This window comes from Oncorhynchus clarkii, chromosome 2 (genome assembly GCF_045791955.1).
Source record: "Oncorhynchus clarkii lewisi isolate Uvic-CL-2024 chromosome 2, UVic_Ocla_1.0, whole genome shotgun sequence".
Taxonomy (NCBI): domain Eukaryota; kingdom Metazoa; phylum Chordata; class Actinopteri; order Salmoniformes; family Salmonidae; genus Oncorhynchus; species Oncorhynchus clarkii.
The window spans coordinates 77,941,994-77,957,611 of NC_092148.1; the positions used below are offsets into that span (position 1 = coordinate 77,941,994).

Below are 15,618 nucleotides of genomic sequence, written 5' to 3' on the forward strand. Positions count from 1 at the left end.
TCTTCAGTTGACAATTATGCATAATTTACGTGAAAATACGAGTATAAGGGGCAGTGCAGTCAAAAACATGATTTTCCTTTGTTTTATATACTGTATATCTCCACACTATGAGGTTGGAATAATACTGTGAAATTGTGAAAATTATGAAATTCCCTTTTAGTGTAAGAGCTGTTTGAAAATAGCACCTGGAATTTCAGCTCGTTTAGCAAGGGTGGAGTTTTGCCCTGCCTGGCTACATCACCAGGTATAAGTTAATAGACCAATAACAAAGATAACTTTAAACCTCTCTGCCAATAGCAGCTTCTTTTCGGGGTACATATCCCTCCCATTAGGTCCTTGTCTCAGACCACTCCCAGACAGTCCTAGCAAAATTATTGCTTGAAAAATGGCTTTTTGCTAATAAGCTATTTATTTATTTTTGACCATTGTAATTGAAAACAATTATGCAGAAATTATTTGATATTAAGATAAAAACGGTTGCATTGGACCTTTTAAGCACACTGACCTGAAGTTAGGATTTGGCCTTAACTGCCTGTCTGTCTTCCTACAGCCCCTGATGCTCCGTACACACACTGGAAACAGACAGTGTTCTACCTGGAGGACTACCTGACTGTGAGGAGAGGGGAAGAGATCATTGGCAGCATCAACATGAAGCCCAACGACAGGAACATAGTGAGTATCTGGAATCTATGACCAGTAAAATGTCATCAATTTAGAAGTTAACCTTATAAGGGTAATTTCTGGGACACAGTCTAGAATATCCATTGAAAGTGCTTTGTAGTCCAGGACTAGGCTAAATCTGTGTCCGGGAACCCCCACCCCCCCATCTAGGTACCAGGTTTGTTCTGGTCCCCAAAAATGTTTTTTAAAGGCCCTAGCCCCTAGCCAGGCCCCACAGGGATAGGTACAGGTCATATACAGTGCCTTGCGAAAGTATTCGGCCCCCTTGAACTTTGCGACCTTTTGCCACATTTCAGGCTTCAAACATAAAGATTTAAAACTGTATTTTTTTGTGAAGAATCAACAACAAGTGGGACACAATCATGAAGTGGAACGACATTTATTGGATATTCCAAACTTTAACAAATCAAAAACTGAAAAATTGGGCGTGCAAAATTATTCAGCCCCTTGACTTTCAGTGCAGCAAACTCTCTCCAGAAGTTCAGTGAGGATCTCTGAATGATCCAATGTTGACCTAAATGACTAATGATGATAAATACAATCCACCTGTGTGTAATCAAGTCTCCGTATAAATGCACCTGCACTGTGATAGTCTCAGAGGTCCGTTAAAAGCGCAGAGAGCATCATGAAGAACAAGGAACACACCAGGCAGGTCCGAGATACTGTTGTGAAGAAGTTTAAAGCTGGATTTGGATACAAAAATATTTCCCAAGCTTTTAACATCCCAAGGAGCACTGTGCAAGCGATAATATTGAAATAGAAGGAGTATCAGACCACTGCAAATCTACCAAGACCTGGCCGTCCCTCTAAACTTTCAGCTCATACAAGGAGAAGACTGATCAGAGATGCAGCCAAGAGGCCCATGATCACTCTGGATGAACTGCAGAGATCTACAGCTGAGGTGGGAGACTCTGTCCATAGGACAACAATCAGTTGTATATTGCACAAATCTGGCCTTTATGGAAGAGTGGCAAGAAGAAAGCCATTTGTTACGAATCCCTTTTGGCCCGACAGTCTAGGGGGGATGGTAGTGAGACGCGTAACATAACTCATGTAAATTATAATTGTGACAAAGTAAAAGTGTGAACGTAATAACCAGAACAACTGAAATAATACCGTCAAACTCAGGGTTTATTGTAAAACACACGGTAATGGGGGGGGGGAGCAGGAAAAGGGGCTGAGCTGGACCCAAGGAAAGAAACAAATATGCAAAAACACCCCTAAGCTAGACTAGCCTATTTCAACAACAGCTAACTAACTAACCAAAAATACAGTGGGTGGTCCACCCAGTTCTAACTAGTGTGTTTAACAAAGTTTACCTACGGGTAGTGTATGCCCATGGGCGACTTGTCTTGGTTTCCCCTTTTCCCACCAGCAACAAACAAACACCATAACCAAAACAATACTCACAGGTGATGACAAAGTGCTATGGAGGTGCTCAAACAAAAGAGAGGTTAATTAATACACAGAGAGCGAGTGAAGAACCGAGATCTACAAACATGGCATTTACAAAGATTGAGCTACCCTGAAATCTACAAACAGCTATCTACCAACATGGCATTACAAAGAGATTGAGCTCTTGAACAAACAAATGATGGGGTTTTTAAACCATGGGGAAGGAACTGTGATAGGGTAGGAAACAGGAGGAGGTGTGTCTTCTGATTGATGGGTTGATTGTTGACTGATTGGGGAGTAATGATTTTCACCTGTGAGGGGAGAAGGAGAGAAAAGAAACACACACAGGATACACACAGACACAGGATACCTGTATCCGTAACACTCCCACCCTTAAAAGAGCAACCCTAGGGATTGCGACCACAGTATTACAATTAATACTTACAACAACAACGTCAACCTTGCCAAAACATACAAAAATCATTTTTACACACGAGACAAAGCATCTGCCAACACATTATCTGAACCCTTTTTGTGGCGGATCTCCAAATGATAATTTTGTACAATCAGCGCCCAACGCATAAGGCGCTGGTTCTGGTTGTACATTCGGTGGAGAAAAACTAAAGGGTTATGGTCAGTATACACAATCACTGGTAGGGCACTGGAACCAATGTATACTTCGAAGTATTGCAGAGCCAACAACAAAGCAAGAGCTTCTTGTTCTATTGTCGCATAGTTTGTTTGACATTTATTAAATTTACGGGAAAAATAACAAACAGGATGATCCACTCCACTCTTGTCCTGCTGCAGTAGAACAGCACCAGCACCTCTGGCACTAGCATCTACCTCAAGCTTGAACGGTTGTTCAAAATCCGGAGCAGCAAGTACAGGGGTACTACATAAGAGTGCTTTCGCTGATTCAAAAGCTCTCTTACAATCAGGGGACCACACAAATGGTCTTGCCGGACTGAGCAAATCAGTCAATGGAGCAACTACCGCAGAGAAATTTTTGCAGAAGCTACGGTAGTAGCCAACCATCCCTAAAAAGCGGCGTAGCTCTCGTCTAGTGGTAGGTGCAGGGAATGCAGTTATAGCCAAGACCTTGGCATCAACAGGGCGCACCTGTCCATGGCCAACCTCTTTACCGAGATAGGTAACAGTAGCCTTCCCAAACTCGCACTTTGCCAAGTTCAGGGTTAGAGAAGCAGCTGCCAACCGTTCACATACTACCCTTAGCAAGTCAACATGATCTGACCACTCAGACAAATAAATCACTAGGTCATCAAGGTATGCACTACAATTAGGAACGCCAGCTAATACAGAGTTAACCAGTCGTTGGAAAGTGGCTGGTGCATTTCGCATCCCAAAAGCCATGACTGAGTACTGAAGGAAGTTGTCTGGGGTCACAAAGGCAGAAATCTCAGAAGCACGTGAAGTTAACGGAACCTGCCAGTAACCTTTTAAGAGGTCCAACTTGGTTACATACTTAGCAGCACCAATAGTGTCGATACAGTCGTCCAGTCTGGGTAACGGGAACGAATCTGGCATTGTGACAGAATTTACCTTTCGATAATCCGTACATAACCTGGACGTACCATCAGGTTTAGGAACCAGAATGCAAGGAGAACTCCAAGGGCTTGAACTTGGCTTAGCCAGGTCATTCTCCAACAAATATCTCACCTCATCCCTCATTATCTTCCTCTTGGAAGCGTTGATACGATATGGGTGTTGCTTGATAGGTGTAGCATTTCCAACATTAATGTCATGTTCCAACACATTTGTGCGAGTAGGAACGTCATTAAAGAGACATGGAAAACTGTGTAGTAGCCTCACAATATCATTAGCCTGTCCATCCGTTAAATGAACCAGACCTGACTGGATAGACAGCAGCATTTCTGAGTTGGGCAATCTAACACACTGCTGCTGAGTATTGCGCAACTCCAAGCCATCAACATCATCAATATGACAGTCCACTATCATCGCAGTAGTAGCAGAGGAGACAGCAGTACCTTCCTCTGTTTTTGAACTATCTAACTGTGTGATGGGTCGGGTGTGGTATGCTTTCAACATGTTAATGTGACACACACGAGATTGGCGTTTTCTATCAGGAGTTTGAAGCACATAGTCAGTTTCACTTATTTTCTTTTCAATTAAATAAGGACCAGAGAAACGAGCTGACAGTGAAGATCCTGGAACAGGTAATAACACCAGTACTTGGTCACCTGGCTGTAGTGGACGAGAAACAGCCTCTTTATCATAGTGTCTTTTCATGCTCCTCTGTGAGGAAGACAGAGCTTCCTTTGCAAGAGCACAAGCTTGGTGTAGGCGCTCACGAAAGCGAATAACATAGTCCAACACATTCTCATCTCTGGTACACAACTCTTGGGACAAGAACTGTTCTTTAAGGACTTTCATTGGTCCTCTCACTGTGTGACCAAACACTAGTTCAGCCGGGCTGAAACCTAGGGACTCCTGCACAGTTTCACGAGCAGCAAACAAAACTAGAGGAACTCCCTCATCCCAATCTTTCTCAGATTCCAAACAATATTTACGTAGCATAGACTTCAGTGTCTGATGCCATCTTTCAAGCGCACCCTGAGACTCTGGGTGATAGGCGCTTGATACACGGTGCGTAATTGATAAGGATTTCAACACCTGCTTGAAGAGCTTGGATAGGAAATTGGTACCTTGATCGCTTTGTACCACCTTAGGTAACCTGAATGTCGTGAAGAATTTTATTAAGGCTTTACTCACTATCGGAGCTGTAATCCTTCTCAGAGGAATAGCCTCGGGGTATCTTGTAGCCATACACATTATCGTTAACAAAAACTGGTTACCCGATTTTGTCTTCGGTAACGGTCCGACACAATCAACCACCACATGCTCAAATGGTTCACCTATGACAGGTATGGGACACAGAGGAGCGGGAGGAATAACCTGATTTGGTTTTCCTGTTATCTGACAGGTGTGGCATGTCCGACAGAACTGAGCCACATCTTGTTTTAAACCCGGCCAAAAAAAATGTTGAAGGATCCGATCATACGTCTTTGTAATTCCTAAATGACCAGACCACTGGTGATCATGAGCAAGGGATAATACATTTTGTCGAAAGGCTGTAGGAATCACTATTTGGTAAACAGCATTCCAATCTCCACCCGCGTCAACATGGGATTTCCATTTACGCATGAGGAGATTACCATCAATGAAGTAAGCCACATTCTTCTTCTTCACCTCTTCTAACGAGACAACACTAGAAAAACATTTAGCAAGCTTGTTGTCAACCTTTTGGTTAGCAATCAGCTGCTCACGAGTGACTGGTAACTGTATTGCATCAGCAATAAGTTCAACGTTCTTTAATTCTTTCCTGGGCTGTTTGTCAGAGATGATCAACTTCTCAGAGGTATCACACAATCCATCCTCTTGATCATCCTCTTTGAACAGAACAGTGTTCGACAAATCTATCACGTCACCCTCTTGTAGTGCCTGAGCACGAGTGACAGCACAAGCGGGGAACACATGTGGATAACTCTGTGCCAACTCATTCGAGAGAGAGTGGTCACTTTTATCCAATACTTCCAATACGGGTACTACCTTTCCTCCGGCAATATCGTTACCCATTATAAAGGTCACACCTTTCACTGGCAACTTAGGACGTACCCCCACTCTGAATATTCCACTGATTAACTCAGTGTACTTTCACAAAGTGCAATGGCACTGGGACAAAACCCATTTCAATACCCTGCACTAACACACTGGAACCACAGTATGTATCGTCAGATAAGGGCAACACATCAGACAATATAAACGACTGCGCCGCACCAGTATCTCTAAGGATTTTAACCGGACGCTGAGACGCTTCGTCATTCGTTAGGGACACAAACCCCTCGAAAATGAATGGTTCATAACTACGGTCGGGGACTGGGTCTTTCAAACTACAGTTACTCTGAGGCACCTGTTTTGTTGCAGACCTCACAACCGTACGAATTAGAGCAACACCTGTTGGTGGCTTGGCACGAAGAGGCATCCCTTGTTTGCATTTAAGCAGGAAGCAATCATTAATCATATGTCCCACTTTATGACAATAGAAACAGGAACGCTCATTCTTCTGCCGTGCTTGATAGACTACTGCTGGTCGACTAGGGCTAAAGGTAGGAAACTCAGTGGTTCTACTCTCAGTTTGAGCCGAAAACACACTCTTGTGCGTCAACACAAACTCGTCTGCCAACACAGACGCTTCTGCCAGGGAGGATACTTTCTGTTCGTTTAGGTAAACTACAATGCGTTCGGGTAAGCAATTTTTAAACTCTTCCAACAAGATTAACTCCCGGAGAGAGTTGAAATCAGTTACCTTACTAGCAGCATGCCATTTATCAAACAGATTTCCCTTGTCTCTAGCAAATTCCACATAAGTCTTACTAGAAGACTTTCTATGAGACCTAAATCTCTGTCGGTATGCCTCAGGCACAAGCTCATAGGCACGAAGAACAGTAGCTTTGACCACTTCATAATTCAAACTGTCCTCCAGAGGTAGCGCTGACAAAACCTCTTGGGCTTTACCAGTTAATTTACACTGAAGTAATAGACACCATACCTCTTCAGGCCATTTCAATGCTACGGCTATACGCTCAAATACACAAAAATAGGAGTCAACCTCCGACTCTCTGAACAAAGGTACTAAGGCAATCTGCCTACTAATGTCAAACGTGTTTGAGGACACAGCAGGTGAGGACGACTCACTAACAGGCACAGTAGGAACGAAGGCTAGCCTTGCTGTCTCTGCCTCCAGTTCCATCTGGCGCATTTTAAACGTCATCTGCCTCTGTTCTCGTTCTCGTTCTTTTTCTGCCTCAATTTTACACATCTCCAAATCTAAATGCCGCTGTTCTCTTTCTGCCTCAATTTTACACATCTCCAACTGGAGAGTCTCTCGCCTAATTTGGGCTCTCTCTTCCACCTCTAGTTGTAACTGTGCTAAATGGACATCCCTTCTGGCATCACCGTTTGACAGTGGGGAGAGTGGATCAAAATGGGACAATGTGGCTGGTGTTTTAGCCTCGCCCTCATTATCAGATACCAATGGGCTTATAGGAGCAGTTACATCCCCTACAGGGTTAGTATGCTCAGGCAGCGGTAACACAAGCACCTGCTCTTCCAACAATACATTTAATACTAGCTGTTTAACCTCCGCCTTAACTAAACTCTGCGTAAACGATACTGAATAATGGTCAGCCAAGGTCACTAAATCAACTCTACGACATTTGTCAAAAACCTCCCACGAAGGGTTATCCAAAAAGGACTTCAAATCAAAAGTAGCCATCTTACACTACTTCACAAGAGCCAACGAAAATAGCAAACACTAATGCTACTTCAGCTATGACGCTCAACACTGAACTATACCACTACAACAATCTACATGAGCGGCATGGGTGTCAGTAAAGACAGATCCCGGACGAGGCTCCACTTATGTTACGAATCCCTTTTGGCCCGACAGTCTAGGGGGGATGGTAGTGAGACGCGTAACATAACTCATGTAAATTATAATTGTGACAAAGTAAAAGTGTGAACGTAATAACCAGGACAACTGAAATAATACCGTCAAACTCAGGGTTTATTGTAAAACACACGGTAATGGGGGGGAGCAGGAAAAGGGGCTGAGCTGGACCCAAGGAAAGAAACAAATATGCAAAAACACCCCTAAGCTAGACTAGCCTATTTTAACAACAGCTAACTAACTAACCAAAAATACAGTGGGTGGTCCACCCAGTTCTAACTAGTGTGTTTAACAAAGTTTACCTACGGGTAGTGTATGCCCATGGGCGACTTGTCTTGGTTTCCCCTTTTCCCACCAGCAACAAACAAACACCATAACCAAAACAATACTCACAGGTGATGACAAAGTGCTATGGAGGTGCTCAAACAAAAGAGAGGTTAATTAATACACAGAGAGCGAGTGAAGAACCGAGATCTACAAACATGGCATTTACAAAGATTGAGCTACCCTGAAATCTACAAAGAACAGCTATCTACCAACATGGCATTACAAAGAGATTGAGCTCTTGAACAAACAAATGATGGGGTTTTTAAACCATGGGGAAGGAACTGTGATAGGGTAGGAAACAGGAGGAGGTGTGTCTTCTGATTGATGGGTTGATTGTTGACTGATTGGGGAGTAATGATTTTCACCTGTGAGGGGAGAAGGAGAGAAAAGAAACACACACAGGATACACACAGACACAGGATACCTGTATCCGTAACACCATTTCTTAAAGATATCCATAAAAAGTGTTGTTTAAAGTTTGCCACAAGCCACCTGGGAGACACACCAAACATGTGGAAGAAGGTGCTCTGGTCAGATGAAACTAAAATTGAACTTTTTGGCAACAATGCAAAACGTTATGTTTGGCGTAAAAGCAACACAGCTCATCACCCTGAACACACCATCCCCACTGTCAAACATGGTGGTGGCAGCATCATGGTTTGGGCCTGCTTTTCTTCAGCAGGGACAGGGAAGATGGTTAAAATTGATGGGAAGATGGATGGAGCCAAATACAGGACCATTCTGGAAGAAAACCTGATGGAGTCTGCACAAGACCTGAGACTGGGACGGAGATTTGTCTTCCAACAAGACAATGATCCAAAACATAAAGCAAAATCTACAATGGAATTGTTAAAAAATAAACATATCCAGGTGTTAGAATGGCCAAGTCAAAGTCCAGACCTGAATCCAATCGAGAATCTGTGGAAAGAACTGAAAACTGCTGTTCACAAATGCTCTCCATCCAACCTCACTGAGCTCGAGCTGTTTTGCAAGGAGGAATGGGAAAAAATTTCAGTCTCTCGATGTGCAAAACTGATAGAGACATACCCCAAGCGACTTACAGCTGTAATCGCAGCAAAAGGTGGCGCTACAAAGTATTAACTTAAGGGGGCTGAATAATTTTGCACGCCCAATTTTTCAGTTTCTGATTTGTTAAAAAAGTTTGAAATATCCAATAAATGTCGTTCCACTTCATGATTGTGTCCCACTTGTTGTTGATTAAAAAAAATACAGTTTTATATCTTTATGTTTGAAGCCTGAAATGTGACAAAAGGTCGCAAAGTTCAAGGGGGCCGAATAGTTTCGCAAGGCACTGTATATAATATATGTACTTGTCTACCCCACAGGGATAGGTACAGGTCATATATATAATATCTGTACGTGTCTACCCCACAGGGATAGGTACAGGTCATATATATAATATCTGTACTTGTCTACCCCACAGGGATGGGTACAGGTCATATATATAATATATGTACTTGTCTACCCCACAGGGATGGGTACAGGTCATATATATAATATCTGTACTTGTCTATCAAAATAAAGTCACAAAGTCTAATAAAGTCATTTCAGGCAGATAAAGCATTTATTCTAACATTATGTAGCTAGAAAGAAACTCCATTCCACTGCTACTTCTCCACCGTAGACAGCTTGTTTTAATCATGTTTGCGATAAAGGTCAAAGAAGAGAAAACACTGATCATTCCCAGACCAAACAGGAGATGATACAGAGTCCTGGAATCCACCCTCTTTCCTCATCTGTAGAAATGGCCTGTGTGAGAACTCTGTCAAGCCCATGTTCAGGTGACAGGCCTGAAATAAGAAACGTTTGATTTAACACTCACTCTGATTTCTCTCTTCCCCCCCTGGTGAATTCTCTCTTGGTCTCTTTCTCTCTCTCTCTCTTTCTCTCTTTTTCTCTCTCTTTCTCTCTCTCTCTCTCTCTCTCTCTCTCTCTTTCTCTCTTTCTCTCTCTCTCTTTCTCTCTGTCTCTCTGTCTTGCAGCGGGACTTGGATTTTACCTTTGAGTTAGATTTCAAAGGACAGTTATGTGAGGCAGCCATCTCCCACGACTACAAGATGCGTTAGCTAGGTGTCCAACAGGGAGAACCGGTGTGCAGTGCTGCCTGCAGCCCCACAGAGGGAGGCAGAGGCACCCCCCTTAACAACAGACACTGAGGAGAGAGAATGGGGTGGAGGGAGATGAGAGAGTGGGATGGAAGAATGCGAGAGGTTGGGATGGAGGGACGAGATGGTGGGAGGCAGGAATCAAAGAGGAGATAGAGGGATGAGAGAGGATAGATGGAGAGAAATGGTGGGATGGGCCAGATCAGAGGAATCAGGTGACGATGAGAAAAGAGTACAGGGGTGGCACTCCAAGCAATATCAACATGCACACCTCTCACCGGCACTTTTTTCATTTGCATTTTTTTAATTGAATCTTTTTATTTAGCTAGGCAAGTCTTAACTGTTAGGCCAACTGTTCAGAGGACAACTTTGAATGTAACACCTTGTGAATTTAAGAATGTTCTAGTCATAATGAATGTTATTTATTATTTATCTATATTGTATGTTATCTTGATTTTGTTAATTGTTCTTCCAAAATAATCAGGCCACAGGATTAGTTAGCACTTTTTAAAATGTCTTAATTTTCCCCCCTTTTTGGAGAAAATATTTTCTGTGAGCTTCAGTGTTTGGAGCCCATTATGATCAATTACTGCAGTTACTGTACTTTGCATATATATTGCATATAATGATACTTTTTAATATTCTACATCCTAGGCCAGTATCTTCTATCTTCAAATATACTTTTAAATTACCCAATTTTGCATGTTTGCAAATAATCTTCACCATATCTGGTAGTGCAGTAATTAAATGTATCGGCCAAGAAAAATTCAGTGCTGCATAATGTATGTGTAACGATGTGAATGAGAGTGTGTGTTTGCAATCAGGTCATGTAATGTAGCTTTTTGGGAGTGTGCAATATAACAGTATGAGCGCTCATACATTTGCGCAGCTTGCACTCCAAAGTGTGGTCTGTGGTTTCTGTTAGAGCTGTGATGTCGGCGTTGTAATCAGCATTGTCTGCGGCTCTTGTCTCTAGATGCCTGCAAAAGCTCCTGATTACAAGGCCTACCCCACTGGGCAGACACTGATCTTCAACAATAACCATTGTCTCTTAAATTCTGTGTACACACTGAAGCCATACCAAGAAGTGGCGAATGTGCCGAAGCATTCAGTGGGTGGGGCCTCACTTCGGTAGCTGCTGCTCACTGAACTTCTCTCAACTTGAGGGCACTGTAGTTACCATGCTTTCCCTGGCTCTGCTGATCTCGGGTCAGTGACTGGCTTGTCCTCAGAGCCTGGCCTAGCAACTGTCAGCAGTTGTCCTGTCCTTAGATCAGTAGCAGACAGTTCATTCCAGCCTCTGCTCAGCGCTGGAGTTGGACTCTCAGGCGGCAGCTCCTTCCCTTCACCTGTGCTCTTACTAACTCTTAAGGTCATCGCCAAGGCAACAACTGGAGGTGTCCTCCAGTCCAACTGTGTGACCTCCCCTCACAGTTGTGTAGTACTGTTACACCATCCTTCCTCACCAAAGACGTTCTATCTGCAGCCAAGATACAGACTCACTTCCAGTCCCCTCGCTCTTCCATGCCTCTCAATGAAGCTCATCAGCACAACACTTATGACTGTTCAGAAGACGTAGTGTGACATGCCATGTATGAATAGACTAGTGGCTAGTTAAAGAGTGAGTGACATTTGGCTCATGCAGACTCTTTACGGAACAGATTGTACGTTTTGATCTAGAAGGGCAGGGACCGGTAGTTTCATGTTGACAGAGCTGTCTCTTGTGAGCAGATAGTATGTCTTTCTTACCTGTTTTGCTTTTGATCCAGTATCAATGTGTGTATGTATAGCACAGCGTGTGAAATATAATAAAAAAGCAGAATAATGTGAAGAAAATCTAACTGAAATAGTATCCACTAAGTAAATTGTGTGCAATAGCAAGTCAGTGATTTAAGCTAACTAACTTTACCCTTCAGCAGATATAACACTTGATAAGTGTTATTCCTGTTTACCACTCATGGCATTCATTTAAATATTTACACCTGGTAACCTGCCTAAGTACTAAAATGTGGTTAACACTATTTAATTCAAGTCAGCTACTGAAATTGTGCTATGTTCATTTTGTATGGCAATTCCATTTTCTATAGAGTTTAAAAATAGTGCTATTCAAGCATTGTACTGTTCATTTGACCAACTGTCGTGTAAGAGTTAAATAAAAGTTAAGCTAAAGACTAACATTGTCCACTAGGTGGCATCTGTAATTCAAGTTCACACAAGATCCCTGAAATATACAATATCCATTTATTATTCAGAGAAGCCATAACATTGTTCATATTTACAGTTTCACATTATTGTGCAAGAACACAGGCACAGTAACGTGGCACAAATGCAACCGGGTTGGTTAGTTTAGAGTGGCCATAGCACACTGTCAAATACACGAGATACTCTACACCGGAGGACCCCAAAGGACGATTTGTCAGTGTTCCTCAACATCCCAGAATATACACGTTCTAACGACACCTCCATTGTCTCATAGGTATCGATTGGAAGCTAAATGACTATACTGTACGAGTGCAGTGATGGTGTACATTACAATATGTTATATTTACAACAAATTCCCAGCTGGAGCACAAGAATTTGTTCAAGAATACTTGGTGCTATATCAACTTTTATGGAATTATGAGATGTTTTGGCACATCCACAAAAACACTAAGAGATCTGGTTATGGAAAAGGCATATCAATTGGCAAGATTGAGCAAACAACTGTAGTTCAATAGACAACTCCTTCATAGAAATAACACTTTACATTACATAAAAATGACATAAAATGACATAAAAAAGCCAAATAGTGGTGACAGTTTGCATGCAAACGCTTTGATAGAGGTACAGTATGGCAGAGCTCTACTACCGTCCACTGTCATTGCAAAGGCATTTCTATACACATAGTTGACTTCTGGACAATCATCCCCACATACAACAGTAAACCTTATTACGTTTAAGAGAGGCTAATCTAGTAACCAAATTGATCTGAGATAAATAGAGTCAATCTGACAAATAATATTAACTCTTCTTTACTGTTGGAAATGTTCAATTAGTTCTGAACAAAATCCCCATTTCACAAATTGTCCAAAACCTAACCCAGCCATAAACAAAGGTTTACTTTAACCGTTTCATTTTTATACAGGATATAACTGTTGGTTTTGGCTTAGCTGGTTGAAAATACATTTTAGTTAAAAAATACATTGTAATTATTAGGAAAATACATCTATATGATATTTTAATAGTACAATACTCTCTTTTTTTATTTAATTCTATTCACCAATGGTAGTGTCAGCCCATAGTCTGGCTCTTTTTGTGGGGTGAAGTGCTAAGATAACATCTGAAAGAGAGCTGTTTTAAAAGCCACAGACTCATGAAAAAAGGTGTACACACTGCATGGGTAGAGAGTTAGAGAGAGAGACAGATCGAAAGAGGTACAATTGAAGTAGGAAGTTTACATAGACTTCGGTTGGAGTCATTAAAACTAGTTTTTCAACCACTCCACAAATTTCTTGTTAACAAACTATCGTTTTGGCAAATCGGTTAGGACATCTACTTTGTGCATGACACAAGTAATTTTTCAAACAATTGTTTACAGATTATTTCACTTATAATTCACTGTATCACAATTCCAGTGGGTCAAAAGTTTAAATACACTACATTGACTGTGCCATTAAACAACTTGGATAATTCCAGAAAATGATGTCATGGCTTTAGAAGCTTCTGATAGGCTAATTGACACCATTTGAGTCAATTGGAGGTGTACCTGTGGATGTATTTCAAGGCCTACCTTCAAACTCAGTGCCTCTGCTTGTCATCATGTGAAAATCAAAAGAAATCAGCCAAGTCCTCAAAAGAAATTGTAGACCTCCACAATTTCCAAATGCCTGAAGGTACCACGTTCATCTGTACAAACAATGGTACGCCAGTATAAACACCATGGGACCACGCAGCCATCATACCCATCAGAAAGGAGACACATTCTGTCTCCTAGAGATGAATGTACTTTGGTGCGAAAAGTGCAAATCAATCCCAGAACAACAGCAAAGGACCTTGTGAAGATGCTGGAGGAAACAGGTATAAAAGTATCTATAACCACAATAAAACGAGTCCTATATCGAAATAACTTGAAAGGCCGCTCTGCAAGAAAGAAGCCACTGCTCCAAAACCGCCATAAAAAAGCCAGACTACGATTTGTAACTGCACATGGGGACAAAGATCATACTTTTTAGAGAAATGTCCTCTGGTCTGATGAAACAAAAATAGAATTGTTTGGCCATCGTTATGTTTGGAGGAAAAAGGGGGAGGCTTGCAAGCCGAAGAACACCATCTCAACCATGAAGCACGGGGGTGGCAGCATCATGTTGTGGGGGTGCTTTGCTGCAAGAGGGACTGGTGCACTTCACAAAATAGATGGCATCATGTGTCAGGAATATTATGTGGAAATATTGAGGCAACATCTCAAGACATCAGTCAGGAAGCTAAAGCTTGGTCACAAATGGGTCTTCCAAATGGACAATGACCCCAAGCATACTTCCAAAGTTGTGGCAAAATGGCTTAAGGACAACAAAGTCAAGGTATTGGAGTGGCCATCACAAAGCCCTGACCTCAATCCCATAGAACATTTGTGGGCAGAACTGAAAAAGCGTGTGCGAGCAAGGAGGCCTACACACCTGACTCAGTTACACCAGCTCTGTCAGGAGGAATGGGCCAAAATTCACCCAACTTATTGTGGGAAGCTTGTGGAAGGCTACCCGAAATGTTTGACCCAAGTTAAAAAATGTAAAGGCAATGCTACCAAATACTAATTGAGTGTAATGTAAACTTCTGACCCACTGGGAATGTGATGAAAGAAATAAAAGCTGAAATAAATCATTCAATCTACTATTATTCTGACATTTCAAATTCTTAAAATAAAGTGGTGATCCTAACTGACCTAAGACAGGGAATTTTTACTAGGATTAAATGTCAGGGATTGTGAAAAACTGAGTTTAAATGTATTTGGCTACGATGTATGTAAACTTCCGACTTCAACTGCATTGTGCTATAGATCCTTGAGTTCCTAAGGACCGGAGGTTAAAATGTACAGTGAACATCTGAACAGGTACATGTGAGTACACTATGGTGTTGTGAAGACAGTAACTAATAGCCATTAAGTTGCTAGCAGCAGGACCTCTTATTCTGTGAAGGGCTGTTTACCAGATGGATCGTCTTCTCTTTCTCTCTGTCCTCCTGCTCTTTCAGAATTCTAGAAGACACAGCAGAAGAGATTTCACTCAGAAATGCGCCAGTCACACATATACTTTAGGTTAATTGTTTATTATTGAGAGTGAGAACTCAACCTCTATTACAGTGACTTGACTAGAGAAGAAATTGCACACAATATAAGATTCTGATCCTATTATTGAAGTTCTAGGATAAATTGATGTACTACGTGTCTAAAGTGTGTATTTAGGAATGATAAGATTGGCCATTGTTTTCTTAATCTTGCCGTGACACATTTGGCTTAACGTGAGTCACTGCAGACCGCATAAAGCCCAGTTTGGACTATGTCCAAGCAGACAGTTATTACATTTTTGGCCTGACAGTATTAAGTTTGTTTTCCCGTCATATATAGCC

The 15,618-nt window shown here is 41.9% G+C and overlaps 2 protein-coding genes across 3 annotated transcripts in view; one reads left to right on the forward strand and one right to left on the reverse strand.

Annotated features, from left to right (window-relative positions):
• Positions 1–12,192, forward strand: part of LOC139382569 (protein arginine N-methyltransferase 8-B) — a 47,399-nt gene extending 35,207 nt beyond the window's left edge. The window contains exons 9-10 of one of the 2 annotated variants that reach the window (XM_071126689.1): positions 551–672; positions 9,898–12,192. In XM_071126689.1, the coding sequence (XP_070982790.1) occupies positions 551–672; positions 9,898–9,981 (206 nt within the window). In that variant the 3' untranslated portion in view covers positions 9,982–12,192. The remainder of the gene's footprint in view (positions 1–550; positions 673–9,897) is intronic. The other variant, XM_071126697.1, reaches the window with a different exon arrangement.
• Positions 12,193–12,238: 46 nt separating this feature from the next.
• LOC139374187 (EF-hand calcium-binding domain-containing protein 4B-like) overlaps positions 12,239–15,618 on the reverse strand; it is a 46,848-nt gene continuing 43,468 nt past the window's right edge. The window contains exon 18 of the mRNA XM_071115204.1: positions 12,239–15,247. Coding sequence (XP_070971305.1) covers positions 15,160–15,247 — 88 coding nt within the window. The 3' untranslated portion in view covers positions 12,239–15,159. The remainder of the gene's footprint in view (positions 15,248–15,618) is intronic.